The sequence below is a fragment of the Eurosta solidaginis genome, chromosome 5, assembly GCF_040869045.1.
Source record: "Eurosta solidaginis isolate ZX-2024a chromosome 5, ASM4086904v1, whole genome shotgun sequence".
In the NCBI taxonomy this organism is placed as follows: Eukaryota; Metazoa; Arthropoda; class Insecta; order Diptera; family Tephritidae; genus Eurosta; species Eurosta solidaginis.
In genome coordinates, this window is record NC_090323.1 from 9023381 (window position 1) to 9045402 (window position 22022).

The following is a 22022-nucleotide window of genomic DNA, read 5'->3' on the forward strand; positions in this document are numbered from 1 at the left end:
AAGTGATTACTCAACAAACGGTTTGTTTGAACAGAATCTCGGAAACATACAGTTTTATATAGCTTATAAATGGTATGATAGTATAATGTTAAAGAGCGCGACATCTATCGTTTCTGGTGATAGCTATGCTTTAACGAAAGAGTTGATTGCATTGTGATTGTCAAATTAAGTAATAACCAGTTTTATTTTGGGAAGCAAATTGTTTTGATTTATTTTTATTATGTAAACACATTTGCTCACGGTATGGGAGAGTCCTGAATGTAAGCGTAAGCGTAGGTTTTGTAGGTGGTATGCTATATGAGGAATATGTGTAGAATGTAAATGCAGGTATGGGGTATTCGTATACGGTATGGAGTGCTAGAGAATATGTAAGCCTAAGTGTACTGTTTGGTGTTGGAATACTGTATGAAGTACTACGGAGAGAATGTAAACATAAGTCATTTCACAACAATGTACATGGCGGAACGATACAAGGGGCAGCATGATGACATACCTACAAACATAAAGAGAAATTCCATGTACTTTGTTTTTGTAAATTCGATGGACCAATGTCAAAATCGTACTGCGTCGGAAGTTGATGTATCAAATCAAATAAAAAAAGTTTATAATCAGCTGTCCCATGCTGCCACCTTGTATCGCTCCGCCATGACAATGTAGGGCAATTTAGGACAATGTATATGGAGGAGTTGATATGAGTTAAATAAACCTATAAATAAATGTCTTTTAGAATACACACAATTATTATATATGCAAGTGCGCGAAGGGACTTATATACTTCAGGTTTGTTGTAAATAAACAATCACAATGTAAGGTTGGTTATGAAACAGATACCTATAAAAGTTCAATATAAACTCAATGACACATATGTTACCCATCGATGACAAGCCGATAAGAAACCAATAAGAAGACGTTGACAAGCTGATAACAAATATGCAACTCGACTATAATAACTCGATATCAATGATAAACCGATAATAAAAGAATAACTTGTCAGTATCGGTTGTAACGATAAGCAGCAAAGGAAACTCTTCTCAAAAAGTCATAAAATATTTGGGTTTGAAAATTTTGCCTATGTTGTGTCTTAACTTCAACCCTAGGCGAAATCTAGCTCAATAATGTATATTACTTTTCACCTTCTGTTACTGAAATTTTCAGCAAGTGTTTCTATTTTTCTAAGTCTTGCTGTAATATACTCAGTTTACTCTTGCACATGGTTCAATTATATGGTTGGCTCATCTCATCAGCTGATTATATTTATTTCATTGCATGGTCGATGAAACCAACACATTAGCAACATTTTCTTACACATAGAAAAACCGATAAGTTTTATGTTTCCATTCCATACCATTCGCACAAACACCAATACACAGCTTTTGACAATTTTAAGCCTTTCACCCCTGAGTTTTTTTCGAAATAAGACGGTGTTTTCATCATTACGACAGCTAATCCTGTAATATGGCTAAAATATAAGATGTTTGGCATACCTGAATCCTTACCTATATAATCCCAATAACATTTATAGGTGGGCCGAATAAGTCCCAATAATACCAAAAGGCTCAAAAATGTACACATCTAAAGGTATAAACAAATATTGGGATATTATTATCCCACACAAATGCATTATTGGGATTATATGTCCCAATGCAGTTATAAATATAAAAAACTTACCTTTTTCATTATAATTTCTTTCCAATTTTGAAGGAATACTGATGAAATTTCGCGACATATCTGTACAAAATATTGCGTAACGGGAAATTTGATGTCAATAATGACGGAATGCGGTTACTGATCATCAAAGAAGGCTACAAGGTTTTATTGGGCACATTTCAATGCGTAATGGGATAAAAATTAAAAGGTACACACATATTTGAAGTTTGCTGGGACGTATTGTCCCAGTAGGAGCCAAAGGGTTAACAGACATATTTTGTTATTGTACAGATGAGTCAACAATATAGTTGAACCATGCTCTTGCATTAGCTTTTCCTGCTCACCTTTAAGTTCATACCGTACGATTTTTACATACATATATTGACCGCTCAGAGAAAATTTCTCATTTATTTTTATAAAAGCTCTGTTAATAAGCAAAAGAGAAAATATTTTTGCACATAGGTATGTATATGTTTTTCTACATGTATATACAAATATTAACTGTTTCCTTGATAATGATAATAAAAAATGAAAAGTGTGTGAGTAAAAAAAAGCGTAGAAGTGTAGATTTTAACGATCGTTTGACAATCGCCAGAGTGGGTGGGGCAGAACTATAACAATGAGTTGTGTTGTCATGTGCGTACTAAGGCTATGACAGGTGTAGGTAAGGCGCCACGCGACAAACAACTGATGACACTGATGATTATTTTGTTTATTGGCGCAATTTTTTATTTCTTGATCTGTTGTTGAGGCATGGTGTTTTGAATAACACTTTTATTTCCATTACAGCCCATCATTAGATTATAGTTAGTTTAATGGCATTTTTATTTATTTATTTATAATTAATTTATTATAATTACACGATGCAGAGTTATAAACTATTTTTATTCAAACACTCATTTATTGATGTTCTAATTTAATAAAGATTTTATTGAGTACATTTACGTAGCTTTTATTTACTTTAGCTTATCTTTTGTTGGTTTTCATTAAATTAAATTACAATATTTCCTAAGGGTTTGCACTCTTTAACCTTGTCAGTGACGCTATCTATGAACGTATCAGATTCAAGACGTAAACCAGGATGTAATGGGTAATTAGCTGGACCGCCATATGCAAAGTCTACAGTTGAAGCTCAGTGCGAGATTTAATTAAAATGAAGTTTCTTCACACGAGTCATCATAACATCAGTCAAATATGTGCAAAAAATTGTATATCGGCCTAGTAGTCGCCATAGTTTATGACTCGTTTTATGATGATTCCATTACCTAATATGGCAGGTACTGTGTCGAAAAACTACCTGAGGTTTGTTGTGACGTAAGCCGCCAGACATAAAAAAAAATTCATAAAAAGAAATCTGGGTCGCTTAAAATTTTGGATAGGCGAAGAGACCAAGCTTAACGGAAACACTTCGTACGGAAAATTTCGCGCTCTTGATGAACATATAAGTTCATTGCATGTAGGGTTATATTCTTTTGTTGTTTACTTCACAAATTTCAAAGTTATAGCGATTTCCAAAAGGAGTTTACTTCTGGTCAACCCGATACTATTGAAACATACAGCTATATTTTACGGCTTATAAGGACCTTAAATGCATAGTTTTTTAACTTAGATTTTAATGCAATATTATAAGCGCCATAAGTCAGTTAGTTTTTTGCATATTTTGGATTGCACTATTAATAATTTTTCTATCAGATATCGTTATACGTCGCTGGCCTACAATCTCGTCAACTATAAGGTTAGATAAGGGGATCTTCCTTAAATAATTGTTATTAACTTTCTGATCAATTATTAGGTACGAAGCTCGCTGGAAACAAAACTCAATGCGGAGCCTATGCCTTCTCTCACTATTCGGTCTTTACAGCTTGTGTTTGTCAAACAATGGAATGTGTTCCCATTGCTCCACTATCTCATTTAGCGCCGGCTTCGCCATCTTAGGTTAGTTATTTATCTGTATTTATCGAAATTTTCATTTTATTTCTACTATCGCTTGTCAGTTAAATGCAATACATATGTAAGTCACCTGTTTTTTTTTGATTTTCGTGAATTTAGATTTTTGACATTTGTACTACAAAACATTCACAATTATCGATAATACTGGGATTTACCTAATCGCCGTTGCTGCCAGAGTTGTTAAGAGAATAAAGAGGAAAAAACGGCGGTTATCTGCAACTGCACAGCATTAAGTGGCATAAGGCAGCGCTTTCTGCCATCTCCCTTGCTGGATAGTACGCGCAGATAGTGAAGTATGACATCATTTCATAAAAATATTTTAAGAATGGCGTCTTTTTGTGGTACCATAACGAACCTTACTGGCATAAATGAGCCCTCGGGCAGCCACTTTAATAGTACTTAACCTACCTATCTGAAGGATTACTTACCGACCATTCATTCCATTGTACTCGATATCAGTCCTTTATTCATTCAAAGAGATATGAGAAAGAGGTGGCGGAAAGAAAGGTCTAGATAAAAAGCAAAGTGTTTTCCACGTTTTTAAGAATAGGTGAGGAGGCGAGGATTAATTAACCTTCCTATACTCGCGCCAATTATTGTAACATCTATACTCGCGCACGGTCTCACAGACCGATAGTACATACCCCCTACAATATATTTTTACATACCTTTTTTTTTTTTAATATTATAATTATTTAAAAATATAGGGAATAATGAACCAAATAGTGTGCATAGTACTTCATTTATTAACTATTTTATAGACTTTCAGTCTATCACAAATCAGTCTTCAAATTTGAGATATTTTTCTTAAGTAATAGGAAAACAAAAATAAAATCTGAACTTCTTCTTAAAAACAAAATAAACTTCTTAATAGTAATAAAAAACATATCAAAGTATATATTTATCTATGTTTGGCTTAGTTTTGAGCCTCACCATAAGAATCAGGGTATACTCGTGTCGGTCTCACGGACCGATTGGCTCCAAATGCTACAACACGTACGCTTCGCACGAACGCACCGAGTGCACTAAAACGAAGTAAAGAGCCTATTACTCATACTTAGCATAGACTTGACTTGACGTGAGAACTGTCACTTACAGTTCTTTTAAATTAACATTGCATGTTACTGATTACTCAAAACTTCTACTTGACGTTTACATTTTGAAATGCCATTTGTTTGTTTCCACTTCATTTTGACATTTTGTCATGCAAATTGATATGTGCTGATTGTTTTAAGCATCTTTACACTCATAAATTAATTTTAGTACTCAAAATTAACTTTGTTTAAAACCACCACTTTTTGTAGCAAATATTTCACAATAAAATGACAGCTGGAAAACAGTTGATTATGATGCCAGATTGTATGCGCTAAGTGAAGTATAATCGTGGCTAAGTTGCCAAGTTTACGCCAAGTCAAGTCAAGTCTATGCTAAGTATCAGTAATGGGCCCTTAAGCCACAAATCCGACAGCTAGCATAGAGCTCGGCTTCTCCAGATTTTCGTGCATAAAAATAATTACGAAAATGTGTTTCGTTGGTCTCAGAGACCAATGCGCGGGTATAGGAAGGTTAAGCACGCTTTGTGATTTTTGTCATATGACTAGACCATTTTATTATTAAGTTTGGTTCGATTATCGAAAGAGATAGAGATAAGGGTTGGACACAAAAATTAATATACCGAAATGAGTTGATTTAGCCATGTCCATCTATCATCATTTCTTACTAATTTTATGAGCCAAGGGCTTGAACTTTTACCATATGTTTAAATATATGGTAAGGTCAGTTGCATATTAGGCCGAAACATACATAAATCACTGAGTTCCTTGTCATAAATTGATAGAAAGTAACGAAAAGACCGATGAGTTGGCAAATGAGGTTACAATACTCACTGAATCGATGGTAGATGACCAAATCCGTTTGGCATAAATCGAAAGGGGACAAAAGTTGCATATCTGCACAGTTTCTAGGATCTTGTGTAAGTCGTACGACGTTAGCCCAACAAAGTTGCGCATACCTCTAAAGAGAGAATATATATTTTATGTGAAGTCTTTATTACCGGCCAGTTCAACCTAACCTAACTTTTGTATTGTGTCATGTAAAATAAATATTTTGCAAGCCTTATCATAGCTTCATCTTACAATATTATCTTATAAAGTAATCTAGGCATATTTGTAGAGTAGTGCACTAAAAGAAATAACCGACCAAATTTTTGATTTTCTTATAACACTTGGTTTAGGTAAATTTTTAAACTATGGAATATATTCTATATTTATTCATATCGAGAAATGTTTTTTAGAATATAAAAACAAAATGCTCCTGCTCGTCGAACAAAACCTATTTTGAATTTTACAGTGTGATCTTTGGCAAATGATCGACAATTCCGCAAGTTTTGCAAGCGCCCATGGTGGAACGATACATCAACTTCCGTCGCAGTACGATTTTGACATTTGTCCATCGAATTTACAAAAACAAAGTACATGGGATTTTTATTTATGTTTGTAGGTATGTCACCATGCTGCCACCTTTTATCGTTCCGCTATGCAAGCGACTGAGTCAGAAGTATTCAAAGGTCATTTAAACTAACCGGCGAAGCGTCATTTAGTCACCCACTAACTATTGAGAGCACATATGTACAATTAAGTAAATTATATATATATATGTACGTATATGTAATACTTATGCACAGTCGCTCTGAATCTCACAAAACGCCAAATCCCAGATCATTAAGATAATAAAAAAAGTAAAGGTGTCTAAGTTCGGGTGTAACCGAAGATTATATACTCAGCGTGAGCTTCGATTGTACATTTCATTTCAGATAAATTACTTTTCTACATAACACGTGGCACCACCGTTTAAAAGAAAAATGTTTCCCCATTTCTCCTTACAGTAAAACTTGATAAGTGAAATATATTAATTCAAAACTATTTTTTGCTAAGTTATAGCTTATTATTCTAGTCTACGACCCTTTTAAACTTGTTTTTTTTATCTAATTTGCCTTGTTCTTTAACTGATCCCGTCCATTTTTACTAGAAATATTTCCTGCTATAAGGAAAACATGTGACACAATTTCAATACGATATGTTAATTTTTCTTCGAGTTATGGCTCCCGAAACATAGAAAATTGCTTGGTAATAAAAGGGGCGGTGCCACGCCCATTTTTTTTAATTTGAAGTTTTTCCTATTTATTGTTATAAATCCACATGAAATACCATTGATATAAAGCTCTTTTTTGGAAAGATATAGCTTATTTTATTCGTCGACGACCCTTTTAAAAATCGTTTATATTAAAGTGGGCGTGGTCCTTAACCGATTTCGTAAATTTTTCTTCAAAGCATTCCTTATAGTAGAGGAAACCTCTGCCGAATTTTGTTACGATAGGTTTAACCATTTTTGATTTATGATTAATAATATTTGTAAAATTGATTTTATCACTAGTGGGCGGTGCCACGCCCATTTTAAAAATGGTTTTATAATTTTTATCAAGTCTCAATATCAGTCCACATGTCAAATTTCAACACTCTAAGTATATTATTTACTAAATAATCAAGTTTTTTGAGTTTTCCAAAATGTTATATATATAAAAAGTGGGCGTGGTTATCATCCGATTTAGCTCATTTTCAATACCAGATAAGCTCGTGTACCAAATTTCGAGAAGATGTTTCAATATTTACTCAAGTTTTCGTGTTAACGGGCAGACGGACCGACGGACCGACGGACATGGCTCAATCAAATTTTTTTTCGATACTGACGATTTTGATATATGAAAGTCTATATCTATCTCGATTCCTTTATACCTGTACAACCAACCGTTATCCAATCAAAGTTAATATACTCTGTGTGCAAAGCACGCTGAGTATAAAAACGCAGGCGGGTAGAAATATTGAACGTATACGGGTTAATCATGCGACAGTTAATATTTGTGATCGTAGTTAACATCATCACAACCCAGACGGTTTGAATGTGAATGAAAATTAAATTCAAAGAGCTAATGCAGTAGAATAGAGTCAGCAAAATATGGGTATGCATAATTGTGTGGCAATAAAGACTTTTGACTTATTTATTTAGTGGGGTAGCTGTGTTTGTATACGTTTTGTTATTGTATTTGGGGAGCGCTAGCGGCAAAAACAGTTAGTTGTAAACATAGTGAATTCAAAATAAATTACTTAATGGCAAGGCAAAAAGTGTTCAGTCACCAACGACCCTGCGACGCGCATTGCTGATTGCACAGAGATTACGCGATTTATTAAACATGAAAAAAGATACAATTAAATAAAGTTTTATAATTAATAAAAATAGTAAAATAAATAAACAAAATTTAAAGCTACAAAAAGTTACGTACAACTAATAATCAGCATATCAAATAAATTTAAACAGCTCAGGAAAAAATTAAATAAAACAGGATCCAGGAACAGTATAAAACCTAGAATTTATGTGAAACTAGCCTTCCAGACGCACACCTTTTCAACAGCCAGCTACATAGTCGTCACCACAAAAGCAATCTATACAAACATGAAAGATCATCAGTTCACATCAGAAGATCGTCGTTTATTACATCGCATCTTGCTTGATTTCATAATTGCAGTGGTGCTCTTTATACCCATCATTGTTTGTGAATTCGTCATCGAACCATATCAACGTGGTTTCTTCTGTAGTGATGAAACGATACGTTATCCTTTTCATGAAAATACCATGTCTATACTATGTGTCGCCTTATTAGTCATTATAATACCAATCGTTATAGTGATCACTGTTGAATATACGCGCTACTATCGTTGTAGTCGTATAAACAAAACATGCTTGCTTTTTGGACGTAAAGTACCAATTTGGCTTGCGGAATTTTTCAAGCATGCAAGCTACTTGATATTTGGTGGTCTACTCACCTACAATGCGACAGAGGTGGGCAAATATACTATAGGACGTTTGCGTCCACATTTCATAAGTGTATGCCAGCCACAGTTGGCGGACGGTAGTACGTGCGACGCACCTCAAAATATACATCGTTATGTGGAGGCCTACACATGTGTGGGCATTGGATATACGCCGAATGATTTGCGAGAAGCACGCATTTCTTTTCCCAGCGGTCATTCGTGTATGATATTTTATACAATGTTGTATCTTATAATATATCTACAGCATAAATTCACTTGGCGTGGTTCAAAGTTTTCGCGTTATTTTCTACAATTTGCATTGTTGATGTTGGCTTGGTTTACGGCGCTTTCGCGTATTATGGACAACTATCATCATTGGTCTGATGTGTTGTGTGGTTGTGTGCTCGGCATAGTCGGTGCGCTAATAACAACTACTTTCATTGTAAAAGATTTTTGCACACCATTTTTGGAGCGTGTGCATGTAAATCTACCACGTCAGGATACGAGCACCACTTTGGATGAGATGACAGCAACAATGCGAGCATATACGCAGTCAAACGGTGTTGGTGGAGATTCACCACTGAATGGCGAAAGTCTGAGTGGTGATAGTGCGGCGCCTAGTTTAAGCAATTATCAGTATTGTACAAAGGTGTCAGGTGTGTAGTGATAAAAATAGATCCTAAATAAAAAAATGTTTCGTGTAGTATTCAAGATGAGTCAATGCCAAATGTACATATGTAGCTATACTTAGAGGTTGGAGTGTGATGCGTACGCTCACACGTACATATGTATATGCTTGTAAGAGGCTGAAACATGGAAGCGGAGTATAATAGAACGACTGAATTTAGCGCAATATTTCTCCGAGGAGATTTAGGGCAGATTTTGTAAAATTTTTTGAAGTAGAGTTTTTAAAATCGATTATTCTACTAATCGACTTGTCGATTATTAATAGACTTGAAAATATTGAGAGTGTTCGTAAAGTGATGAAGATTGCTCCGGAAACTGTAGTTAAATGACTCAAGTGAGTGTGAAGAGCTTCCAAGTTAACTGACAACAGTTAAGAAAAATTGAGAAAAGTTTTAAATAATATCAGCTGTTTTTAGAATACTTAGAACAACTGTTTAAAAGAGTGGGAACAGTTTTAACAACGCCGAGAATAGCTTTTGAAACCCAAGGCATACCAGTAATAGACATTTGGAAAAGTCGAAAACTGCCAAGATTTTGGTTAAACTGATCAAAATAAAAACAACAACAACACCAAAAAGCGCCAGAGATATTGCCTTAAATGTAAATGTTTTTCAAAAAGCTGCTAAGAAAATTGTTTAGTTGAAACTTTCTATTTTAGAATTCTTTTTGAACTTCTTCAAGCTCCATTTCTCAATAAATTACGCCTATGTCAGCTTTCAGTTGGAAATGCTCAGTTTCCCGGTCGTGTTTTAGACAAATTTTCTGAGAAAGAGTGTTCTCATTTCGAATTTAGAGATACTGTGTTCCTCATTCTAAGATAAGTTTATCCGTCGATTTATTGATGGCAGAGAAAAAATAATTGTATACAACGGGCTTGGTTACTGGGACATGTTTGTGACTTTAACACCTTCATTAGCTAGCTTTTCGGGAGCTGAGTCTGTATGTATTGTCTTTTTATTGCTATTACCTTAATATATAATTGGGTACATCTGTATACTATTATTTTTTATTCCAAACTATTTGGAATATTTTCAGGCGCGTTCAACAGAACTTGATTTGTAACACTGGGTTATAAGCAGTGCCTAGTAACCATCGCCATGTGCAAATTTTGTAATTTTGCTTTAATATCAATTACCAACAAATTTTATCACGCAATGTGAGTTTGTTTTCCTTAATAAATTAATCAAAAAAATTATTATTATATACATATAAAATGCTTACAGCTGTTCTTTATAAAAAGAGTTTAAAACACCCACCGAATTTGCAAACTTTATAAATATTTTAAAACACAAAAGATGCTGTTTTTGTTGCCCTGTAAAAATAGCTGAATCACATTATTCTCCTTTTAAAATTTTATTAACCTCCGAATTTTTTTATTTAAATATTGAATGTGTAGTATTTTCATCGCCTTGATTTTGATATTTTATTAATATTCTTTTAAATGTTACTTGAGTAAACATTGTAGAGGCCAGCGAAAATATATTTGAGAAATAGCCAAATATATTTCAGAACAAACGAAAATATTAATAAAATATTTTTTTGAAATATGTTGCAGTTTTTCGCAAAATATAGATTTGCCCTTTTTCTTGGTCCATTTTCCCTATTCTCATTTACCTCCGCTCTTTTTTAAAATTCCTTTTCTCAAGTAAAGTTAGTTTAGTTGTGATGTCCTAGCATTTCTTGACATTAGAGATCTAATAAAGAAGTTATAAGAAAAACGGATTTCTCTCTTTTTACAGGGTGCCGAAAGCTCCGAATTTCGTGCGAGGTGAACACTTAATGTTAATTTATATTTATAGCGTTAATTTACTTATTAAGCAGAATTTTAATCAAATGATTAGAGTAAATAAATATATAGTACTTTAGTAATATATTTTAGTATTTATTGTAATTACTAGTTATACTCAGCGTGCTTTGCACACAGAGTATATTAACTTTGATTGGATAACGGTTGGTTGCAAAGGTATAAAAGAATCGAGATAGATATAGACTTCCATATATGAAAATCATCAGTATGGAAAGAAAATTTGGTTCAGCCATGTCCGTCCGTCCGCCTCTCCGTCTGTCCGTTAACACGATAACTTGAATAAATATTGAGATACCTTCACCAAATTTGGTATACGAGGTTATCTGGACCCATAATAGATTGGTATTGAAAATGGGCGAAATCGGATGATAACCATGCCCACTTTTTATATATATAACATTTTGGAAAACACAAAAAACCTGATTATTTAGTAAATAGTACACCTAGAATGTTGAAGTTTGACGTGTGTAATGATATTGACACTCTTGATATAAATTTGGAAAAAAATTTTAAAATGGGCGTGGCACCGCCCACTTGTGATAAAATCAATTTTACAAATATTATTAATCATAAATCAAAAATCGTTAGACCTATCGTAACAAAATTCGGCAGAAAGTTTGCCTTTACTATAAGGACTGCTTAAGAAAAATTTACGAAATTGGTTAAGGACCACGCCCACTTTTATATAAAAGATTTTTAAAAGGGTCGTGGACGAATGAAATAAGCTATATCTTTGCAAAAAAGTGCTGTATATCAATATTATTTCATTTCCCAAGTGGATTTATATCAATAAATAGGAACAACTTGAAATTTAAAAAAATGGGCGTGGCACCGCCCCTTTTATGACTAAGCAATTTTCTATGTTTCGGGAGCCATAACTCGAAGAAAAATTTACATATCGTAACAAAATTGGGTACACATATTTGCCTTATAGCAGGATTTCTAGGAAAAATGGACGGGATCGGTTACAGACCATGGCAACGTAGGTATAAAACAAGTTTAAGAGGGTCGTAGGCTAAAATAGTAAGCTATAACTTAGCAAAAAATAGTTTTGAATCAATGATATTTCACTTATAAAGTTTTATTGTAAGAGGAAATGGGAAGACATTTTTTTTTTAAACGGGCGGTGCCACGTGTTATTTAGAAAACTAAATCACGCTGAGTATATAATGTTCGGTTGCACCCGAACTTAGACACCTTTACTTGTTTTTATATGTAAATAAATGTCATTAAATAAAAAAAAATTATAGCTAAGCCTTTTTCAAGCAAACACGAAAACAGCAATAGCAGGTTTTTATAAAATTTTTTCAATAAAATTTCTCTTATTATATTTTCAATATTTAAAAAAAAACCTCATCATTTTTCTAACTGAAAAGAGTGGAGTGTAGAATCATGACGGGTGTTCTCACTGGACAATGCCTTCTGGCGTCGCATGCTTTTGAATTAGGCTTAGTCAGTGAACGCATATGTACGAAGTGCGGGATGGAGGAGGAAACAATCGAGTACGTTTTGTGCTCCTGCCCTGCGATTGCCAGGCTAGGACTCCAGCTATTAGGAGTGAGCCTGCTGTCCGATCTAGAAGTAACAAGTGGCATAGGTCCTAGAAAGCTTCTAGTATTTGCCAAGAGGACGGAGTTAGTTTATGACATAAGTCCTGGTTTTTGATAAGGGTTTTCAGTTTGGTCGTTAAATAAACTTTGGTAACACTACGGACTCATTCAGTCTATGTGAGGTCCTACAGCTTTTCATGACAGAAATACACTCGTAGTGTTTGCCAAACTGGAGTGAGCCTGCTTAGAAACACTTTTTTCTAATTGAAAAAACTTGTTTCAAAGCTTTGATGTTGCTTTGCCCGGGACTTGAAGCCAGTGCCTTCTCTGTGGTGGGTGGCGCACGCTACCACCACTTCATGGCGGTCGCTTCAAAGTTATTGTACTCTCAAAATTCTTACTGATGTTTGACAATTTTTATACTCAGTTGAGCAGAGCTCACAGAGTATATTAAGTTGGATTGGATAACGGTTGGTTGTACAGGTATAAAGGAATCGAGATAGATATAGACTTCCATATATCAAAATCATCAGGATCGAAAAAAAATTTGATTGAGCCATGTCCGTCCGTCTGTTAACACGATAACTTGAGTAAATTTTGAGGTATCTTGATGAAATTTGGTATTTAGGTTCCTGAGCACACATCTCAGATCGCTATTTAAAATGAACGATATCGGACTATAACCACGGCCACTTTTTCGATATCGAAAATTGCGAAAAATTAAAAAAAAATCATAATTCTATACCAAATACGAAAAAAGGGATGAAACATGGTAATTGGATTGGTTTATTGACGCGAAACATAACTTTAGAAAAAACTTTGTAAAATGGTTGTGACACCTACCATAGTAAGTAGAAGAAAATGGAAAAGTTCTGCAGGGCGAAATAGAAAACCCTTGAAATCTTGGCAGGAATACGGCTTGTGGTATTACATATATAAATAAATTAGCGGTACCCGACAGATGATGTTCTGGATGAGCCTAGTCCACATTTTGGTCGATGTCTCGAAAATGCCTTCACATATACAATAAGGGCCACTCCCTTTTAAAACCCTCATTAACGCCTTTAATTTAATACCCATATCGTACAAACAAATTCTAGAGTCAACCCTGATCCACCTGTATGGCGATATCCCTAAATAGCGTCCACCTATAGAACTATGGCCCACTCCCTCATAAAATACTTTTTAATGCCTTTCATTTGATACACATGTCATACAAACACATTCCAGGGTTTCCCTCGGTTCATTTTCCTACATAGTTATTTTCCCTTATGTTGCCACCATAGCTCTCAACTGAGTATGTAATGTTCGGTTACACCCGAACTTAACCGTCCTTACTTGTTCTACTTAAGGGTGTGTAATATTTCTTCATATGATGTGTGCGTGGCTTTATTTTTTATATGGAAGAAAAGCTGAAACACTCGTCGGAGCAAAAAATTTTGAAAAATCATTGCGTATCTCCAGAGATATATAACTTTTACTTGTTAATATTGTTTATACTACAAAGCTTTTTCTTAAATTATCGAAAATAAAAAAAAAGATAAAAATTTAATTGCCGAGATTCGTCGAAGGATGGGACATAACAGAAACCATAACTAACGGGGTTTGTTAAAAGAAGATTTCTCTCCTGCCTTTCGGCACTCTCATGTACAATTCTTAACTCTTGTGTTCTTACAGGGAAGCTGGTCAACTAGGCGACTGATAAGGTTGCAGGTGCGTTGGTGAAATAACAAACATAAACTGATAAGATTAAAAAATGTATATACTCGCATATTTCTCTAGCTGAATATCACGTTTAAAGTATTTTTCTAAATACCTTTGATTCATATCAGCTGATATTTCTTTATTAGTGCTTCTGCGCCATATCATGGCGATAGGGGACTTTATTCATCAGCTATTTTCTGATAGTGTTTTTCAGTTTGGTCGTTGAGCAAAGTTCTGCGGTCTTCACGGACCAGTCGGTTCAACCTAACCCTGCCTCGCTGATTATTAATTATTTGATTTATTTTAATTGTTTGATTAATTTTAGCTTATTTGTATTTAATTGATGGTTTTTAATTCAAAATAATAACTACGTTTTTCTAGCTATTTTTGATTATTATTTTTTTAATAGCCAATAATCAAGATAATTTTTAGGAATTTTTTCTTTTATTAATTATTATTTGTTAGGTTATATGAAAAAAAAGTGATTCATTAAATAATTTCATTATTGGAAATTTATCTGGTTTAAGTTTATTTATTCAAATAGGCAATAAACGTTTTTTGCCCTTTCAAAATGCTAATTGTCTTTTAAAGACTCTTAATTTTATAAAATTTTTTCAGCGTCTTTGCAGAGTCACCGCCCTCAGGCCGCATTAATCAGATAAGAAGGCAAATTTTAGTGAAATACGAGTCCGTAAATTTGTTAGACCTTAGTCATTTGTAAACAAATTACAAACATATGTATTTGTACTCGGATTCAACTGATCACTAAAGAATATGAAAACATAGATACTTATTATCGTTCTCTGGCAAACCGCCTAATCAAAGACCATTAAGATAATAATTCAGATGCATTAAATGCTCTGTACGAATGTGGGTTAATCATGCGACAGCCAAAATTTGTGATCGCAGTAACTTCGGAAGCAGAATGAGAATATACATTGTTAGCAAAGAGGCAATTGAGTTGATAGAGCAAGGCAAAGAGTCGCCAGAATACGAGTAAGCATAATTGCGCGGCAATGAAAGCTGTGACAAAATTTGCCTGGTTACTTTGTAGTGTTGTGTATATTTTTGTTATTATCTTTTTTGGAAATTTACAGCGTCATCAGAAGCAAACGTAGTAGTTATTCTGAAATAAATTACTTAGTATTAACGCCAGAGCGTTCAGTCATCAGTAACCACCCTGCTACGCGCATCGCTGAGGAACTGGTTCGCTAAAAAAAAAAAAAAAAAAAAATACGAACGAATTGTAGTGAAAAATTTTGTTTTTTAATCAGTAGCGGCGGTTTTAAAATTGGCTTAACACATAAAGAGCAAATAATAAAATACAAATAAAGAAGCTCAATTTTAAAATAGCACAAAGAAGAGTACGAGTTTATTAATAACCACATCCACTACAACTAAGAAAAAGATAGCAATCTACGATCAACAGTTCAAGAACTTTGCCCTTCCGCCGTAAGTAGTTGTCAACAATTAGCGCATTAGCTTGGGAGACACGCCAACACTCACTCTTTCGATATAACACATACCACTAAAAATAAATGCAAACCACAACCATGAAAGACCAACAGATCTCGTCAGAGGATCGTCGTTTAATACATCGCATCTTGCTTGATTTCATCATTTTAACGCTACTCTGCATGCCGCTTATTATTTGCGAATACATCATAGAACCCTTTCGTCGTGGTTTCTTCTGTAGTGATGAGACGATACGTTATCCTTTTCGTGACAATACCATTACATTAATTATGCTCGCATTATTCGTTACGCTTCTGCCAGCTATAATAGTAATTACTGTTGAATATACGCATTACTATCGTTGTGGTCGTACGAAGGACACGCTCTTGCTTTTTGGTAGAAATGTACCAGTATGGATTGTGGAATTTTTTAAACACGCAAGCTATTATCTTTTTGGTGCTCTACTCACATTTAATGCTACAGAGTTGGGCAAATTTACTATAGGACGTTTGCGTCCACATTTCATAAGTGTTTGTCAACCACAGTTGGCAGATGGTAGTACATGTGATGCGCCGCAAAATCTGTATCGCTACGTGGAGGACTATTCATGTGCCGGTGTTGGCTATACGCGCGATGATGTGCGTCAGGCGCGCCTTTCTTTTCCCAGCGGTCATTCTAGCTTGTCTTTCTATGCTATGATTTTCCTTATAATATATTTGCAATATAAATTCACCTGGCGTGGTTCAAGATTTTCACGTTATTTTTTGCAATTTTCGCTGCTTATGTTGGCTTGGTTTACAGCGCTATCGCGTGTCATCGACAATTGGCATCACTGGTCGGATGTGTTATGTGGTTCGCTTTTGGGTATTCTGGGTGCTGTGATTACAGCAATTTTCATTAATAAAGATTTTCGCACACCATTGTTACAGTGTTTGAATGCTAATTTACCGCATCAGAATAGCACAAATCTGAAAGACAGTATGGCAACTTTGCCTTCATTTACGCAAAGACATGAAGTTGCTTGAGAGTTGCCATGAATCAAATAACAATAGTTCCCTCATCTGGCAAGGTTCAATGTATTGGAAGCCGAGAATATTGCAATTACAAGAGTGATACTTTAAATTTAATGCTAAACGTTGCTCAATACAAAAATTTAATTAATTTTTCAAAAATAAAAAATAAAAAAATTGCTGAAAACAGTTGTAGAATTTACACAAAATGAAAAATATCTACATTGTCAGAAAACAAAATTTTTACTTGGTGATAATTGTTTACCGAGAGCCACAGTGGATAAGACAATTGTGATAACTTCAGCATCGACGTCAAAATTACAAATATAATGGATCATCTGATTTTTTATTGACTATCGCTGTCTCATTCTGTATATCTTTCTATCACCCGCCAAAGATAGCCGGCCCTATGCGCAGCTATATTGAACACCCTTTCAAAACGCTTAAAAGTAGCCATATTGAACATCCTGTCAGGTAGTTGACAGATAAGATATCACACTTGTTTTATCCACAATACCGAGAACAGTCACAAAAATAAGAAAAGCTTGTCAATAAATTTTTTTCATTTAAAGAATTTGTTGTAGATCTCTCTGCAGACCAATTTAGCAGCTCAAAGTAATTTTACAAATAATAAAATCGTGTTTAATATTAAAGAAAAGATTTTTGAGAATATTAAATAAGCGCACGAATTTTTGAAACTAAGATTCTGTGGCTAAAATATTTGTTAAATAAATATTTTAATACACTGAGAATAGTTTTAAAATGATTAGGAAAAGCTAAAAGAGTTGAAAATAGTTTATAACAGTTTTTAAGAGCTATATTGTTAAGCAAAGGAACGGTTTTGAAGAAATTGAAAAACATACCTAAAATAGTGAAAGGTGATTTCAAAATATTTAGAATAGAAAAAAAAAGAAGAAAGAAAGGTAAACATAAAGTAATGAGACAAGTTAAGAAAAATTGAGGATATGAACTGAATACGAAAATGGTGTCGACGCGTAAAAAATATAAAAAAAAAATTGTGAGAAAAAAAATTTACTTTATTAAAAATTTAAAAAAAAAATTCCAACAATTAAAAACATGAGCACAGTATACAAAGGCTATAAAAGGGTGAGACATATATATGTGAGAGATTTGACAAAAAAAAAAATTGAAAACTGCGAATTATTGAAACAGATTTCATGTTAATTAATTTGGAAGTCTGAATATTTATTTGTGTATAAATAAGCGAGTTTTAATTTGCTAGAGGAAACTGGTTCGATGTTGTGTACCTCTAATTTTAAGTTTAATTGCTTATATGCGAAAACACCTAAAAGTTAATTATCAACAGATATGCGCAAAAGTAAAGAAGTAAACTGAGTTAACTCATTATGAGGCAGAAATATTTTAGTATTTATATTTCACGAAAAAAAGTTTTAAATTGCCAAAAGTCATTGTAATTGATATAAGAAAATGTGTATTATTAATATAAGTATTTTTGATAAAAAGTATTTTTTGCGTTTTTAGCAATATTTAATTTCTATGAATATCTACAGCAGCGCACAAAAAAATAACAGTTAGAATTTTTATCAAATTTCCTTAATTAAATATTCACTTTTTTCGTTTTTTATGAAATATCTTTTATAAATTTTGCAATTGAAACTATTCAAGCTAATTGCAAACGCGTTTTTGAAGAAGTTCGAAAACTTAAGAAAAATGCGAAATTTTTATTTATAGATTTTTGAATATTCCTGCAGTATGCAGTTGTAGCTCAATAAATTCTAGTCTAGCAAAATTTCTTCCACATAAAAAAATACAAAACAAAGCCATTCGTCCTAAGTATTGACAATAAGATCTTTCGCAAAAAAATTTACAAAAATCTACGCAAGTTTTATGAGCCCTAAAACTTGTACTTTATTAGTTTAAAATCAATTGAGCTACACAAAAAAAGGTAGAAAATAAAAAGTTCAAAATTTTCGTAAAATTTTCTCGAATTTTGGTTTTTTCCCCTTTGGTTTGCATAGTTCTAGTTATACTATTTATAGAAGTTTTTTCTTAAAATATAGAAAAAATAATAATTACGAAACCCCTGACTGCTTTTCCCCATTTGCTGTAGTAAATATAAGTACAGAAAGTTTTGTAAGCACTTGAAAAAATTATTGATTAATTTAAGCATTTCTAAAAATTTTTGTACACATGTTCCTTAAAAGGTGATATGTTTATTAAGTTGATTTTATTCTTATAACAAAAAAATTAATTAATTATTATTTGACAAATTGTTTATTAAATAAATTTTGAAAAAAGTATATTTTCTAATTTTTCTAAATAAATAATAGTCGCCAAATTTGTATGGTTTAATTACATGGCCATTAATGGGTTAAGATATTGCACTGCTACTAACTAAAGTAGATCTCGCGATTCTTTTGTAAAGAATTTTGAAAATCTAGCTTAATTGTGAACTAATAATCCCTAATGGGTCAGTGCTACATACTCGTACATGAACTGTTGTTTCAATTTCAAGTGAACTAAAAATTGTTTCACGAGTTCCGCAATGAGACAAAAATAATATAGTCACTACTCTCAGTAGACATAAATATTGATAATTTATAACGTAAAAATAGCTATAAAAAAGATAATTAACATTCAAGCCTGGCCTATGTACGTACGTTAGGGTGTTTCAATTTCTGCCGAAAATTTGTTTTTCATACATGAATATTTTCACCTAGGACAAAGCACCTGAAAGTGTCTCACGCTAATGTAAATACGTAGGTGATCACTGTTCAGTAAGCAATCATTATTTGTTTTACATATTTGCTAAAAAGGTGTTGCTTTGTTGAGTCATTCTTTTTTGCAATTCAGACTATTGTTTTGCCCAGGTACAAATTCCAAGTACTTTGTTTTTGTAAATCGATGGACTAAAGGGCTTGGCAAAGTTGACATATTCATAACGCCATAGTCATAACTATATTTTTACTTATCCATATGGATTGGCATCAGTTATTGGCGCGTTAACCTAAAAATCGTAAAATTTTCATAAAAATGACGAAAACACAAAAAACTTTAAGGCCGCTGTACAGTGACATTTTTCACACATATGCGTTTAACACAAGCTTATGCATTCCAATAACATCGCCACAATCAACCAAGATGTTGCGTTTCTAAATATGAAGGAACTTCATAATTGGCAATTGAAGTTTATTACGCCTTGCCCATTCACATACAATATTTTGCGAAGCACTGTTGTAAACATTCTCCCTATACAACAAAAATACTTGCTAACATATTTTGTGTCGTATGTGTGTTATATTGCAGTGGGAAAATTAATTTCACTTGCAAAGTGTGCCAACACCTTTATCCAAAGCAAATGTCAAATTCTTCTTCTCATGATTTGCTTGGAATCAAATTTGTGAGTTGGCTACTTCTTAATCACCCCTATTACGGTTGTCAACGTATCGTATCGTCATCGACATCACGTCGTATCAACATCAATGTCACGTCAATGCATAATTGGTATTTACTAAGACAATTTATTGATGTCGACGTGATATTGATAAAACTACGATCCTTATATTTTTGACTGTTGTGTATTTACAATTTGTGTTGAGTTAATTTTTTGTTTAGTGAACAATTTGTGGATCTAAATAATACACACAAGGAATTTGTTTACGAACTTTAGATGATTTTGTAGATGAATGCATTTCTCTTTAGTACACCATTAGCAACTCCTCTACCTTCCAGAGCGTGGTGGACTAATGGAAAATTTAATCGATTTCGGGAAGGGTATCAGAATACCCAAATTGACCACGGTATTAATAATCCGAAAGCGGAAGTACAAAATCCTTGAAATTTCACAAAAACCTTTTAATGAACCACTTGAAAGCTTGCAACTGTTTTTTTTTTTTTTTGAAATATTTCCTAACGCAAGTCAAATTTTTATATTCCGCCTTCGGATTATTAAAATCGGGGTCAATACGTGTCTTTTGATACCTCTCCTGAGTTTTTTGGACGTGTTTTAGCAGCCGACCGCTGCCCTAGAACATTACCACAATTCTATTAAACTGACTGTTGCTGGTTATTTTGACTATTTTCTGAAATTGAATAAAAAATTAATAAACAAGGAGCATAAAAAGCATAAAAAAGTTAATTTTTTGAATTTTTAATAGTTAAATTCTTTACTGTCGCGCTTGTGTCACCAAAAAACTGTGTCGACAAATTTTGCGTCGCGTCACGTCAACACAACTTCAACATGTTTTAGCCAATACCAAAAAAGGTCCACCCGTCAATAGTTATCGACGTTGACAACGCCGATACCAATTCATGAGCGTCGACACTAATTTTCTCACTATTGACAACCGTAATAGGGGTAAAAATGAGTAGGCGCCAGTATCGCTCATCTACCGTTCTCCATAAAAATACGTGCAATCTACTCATAATGCATAAGCTTATGTTAAACTCATCTATATGAAAAACTGCTTATGTATCGGAGCTATTAGTTTCCATATTCCACAAATAACAAAAGGTAATAAATAAATATACCAACTCAAATATTTTTAAGTTATGGTTATGGCTATGACCAATTACATTGGATACAGTGGGTTTCCCCGGCAGTCACCTGTTCCTGATTCCGCCATGAGCCTACCCTTTCGAAACAAATTTCATCATTATTTTGTTAACCTTGTATATTTATTTGAGAATTGGGCTAAAATTCCGACTGTACTGCAATGTCGGAACAACCCATGACAGAGTTGGAGCAAGCCCCTAGACACTCCGTCTATTTCCAAAAATCAGTTTAACATTTCTTGTTCCCCGATGGAGAATCTATCAGATGTTAAGCTGATAAGAACAGATACTACACTTGATCTAAGCCAAAAGGCCGAGAAGCGATAACTACAAACAGCCAAAGTGTGAATAAATCAACGTAATTGTACATAAAGTAGTTGAGAATTGAAAGAAATAAAAGTATAACAAAGAATTTTTAACACAAAGAGCTGAACAGAAGAAATTTAGTGGTGTGCAAACGTATTTTATACGTTCCCTCAAATGAACGTAATAAATACGTTTCTGCAAGCAAGCGTATTGTAGACGTATTTTGAACGGCACATACAAATATATGCATTGCAAGAACAACCCTACCTGTGACATGTTTCTGTGTATATTATGATTGCCGTTGCCACTCAAGAAAATTTTTAGCGCAAAAGTTTTCATCAAACCGTACTTTTGTAAAATATTACAAATTTTTATATTTTCTAGTAAGCTTTAAAATTTTAAATTAATCAACCCCCAATAACTTTTTTAGGAGCGTCTACTTATAAAAAATTGTAACAGATCAATAAAAGATATTTCAAAATAATTGATAGGGAATCTTTATTAA

The 22022-nt window shown here is 33.5% G+C and overlaps 1 protein-coding gene and 1 non-coding gene across 12 annotated transcripts; one reads left to right on the forward strand and one right to left on the reverse strand.

Moving 5' to 3' along the window:
• LOC137252722 (putative phosphatidate phosphatase) lies at positions 1–17658 on the forward strand. 11 transcript variants are annotated; one of them, XR_010953656.1, is made up of 8 exons: positions 1–72; positions 1702–1855; positions 1939–2109; positions 3340–3382; positions 3440–3582; positions 3697–3890; positions 5891–6026; positions 6097–7160. XR_010953656.1 is itself a non-coding variant. In XM_067788782.1 (7 exons), exon 7 carries the CDS (start codon positions 15749–15751, stop codon positions 16688–16690), a length of 942 nt encoding a protein of 313 aa, XP_067644883.1. In that variant the 5' UTR covers positions 1–72; positions 1702–1855; positions 1939–2109; positions 3340–3382; positions 3440–3582; positions 3697–3890; positions 14829–15748; the 3' UTR covers positions 16691–17658. The 11 variants fall into 11 exon arrangements, 8 of the variants coding, with proteins under 8 accessions (XP_067644883.1, XP_067644885.1, XP_067644887.1 ...); XR_010953655.1 differs by lacking the exons at positions 5891–6026; positions 6097–7160 and adding an exon at positions 10889–11020; XM_067788782.1 differs by lacking the exons at positions 5891–6026; positions 6097–7160 and adding an exon at positions 14829–17658.
• A 3682-nt stretch (positions 17659–21340) lies between these two features.
• On the reverse strand, positions 21341–21536 carry LOC137234064 (U2 spliceosomal RNA). Its single transcript, XR_010947668.1, has one exon. It is a non-coding gene; the product is annotated as a U2 spliceosomal RNA (small nuclear RNA).
• Between the last annotated feature and the right edge of the window lie 486 nt (positions 21537–22022).

Coding starts and splice junctions, on each gene's coding strand:
- LOC137252722 (XM_067788780.1), top strand. CDS start 8,104: ATGAAAGATCATCAGTTCACATCAGAAGATCGTCGTTTATTACATCGC. Junction 9,119..14,828: donor GTATTGTACAAAGGTGTCAG/GTGTGTAGTGAT, acceptor AAATTTTTTCAG/CGTCTTTGCAGAGTCACCGC.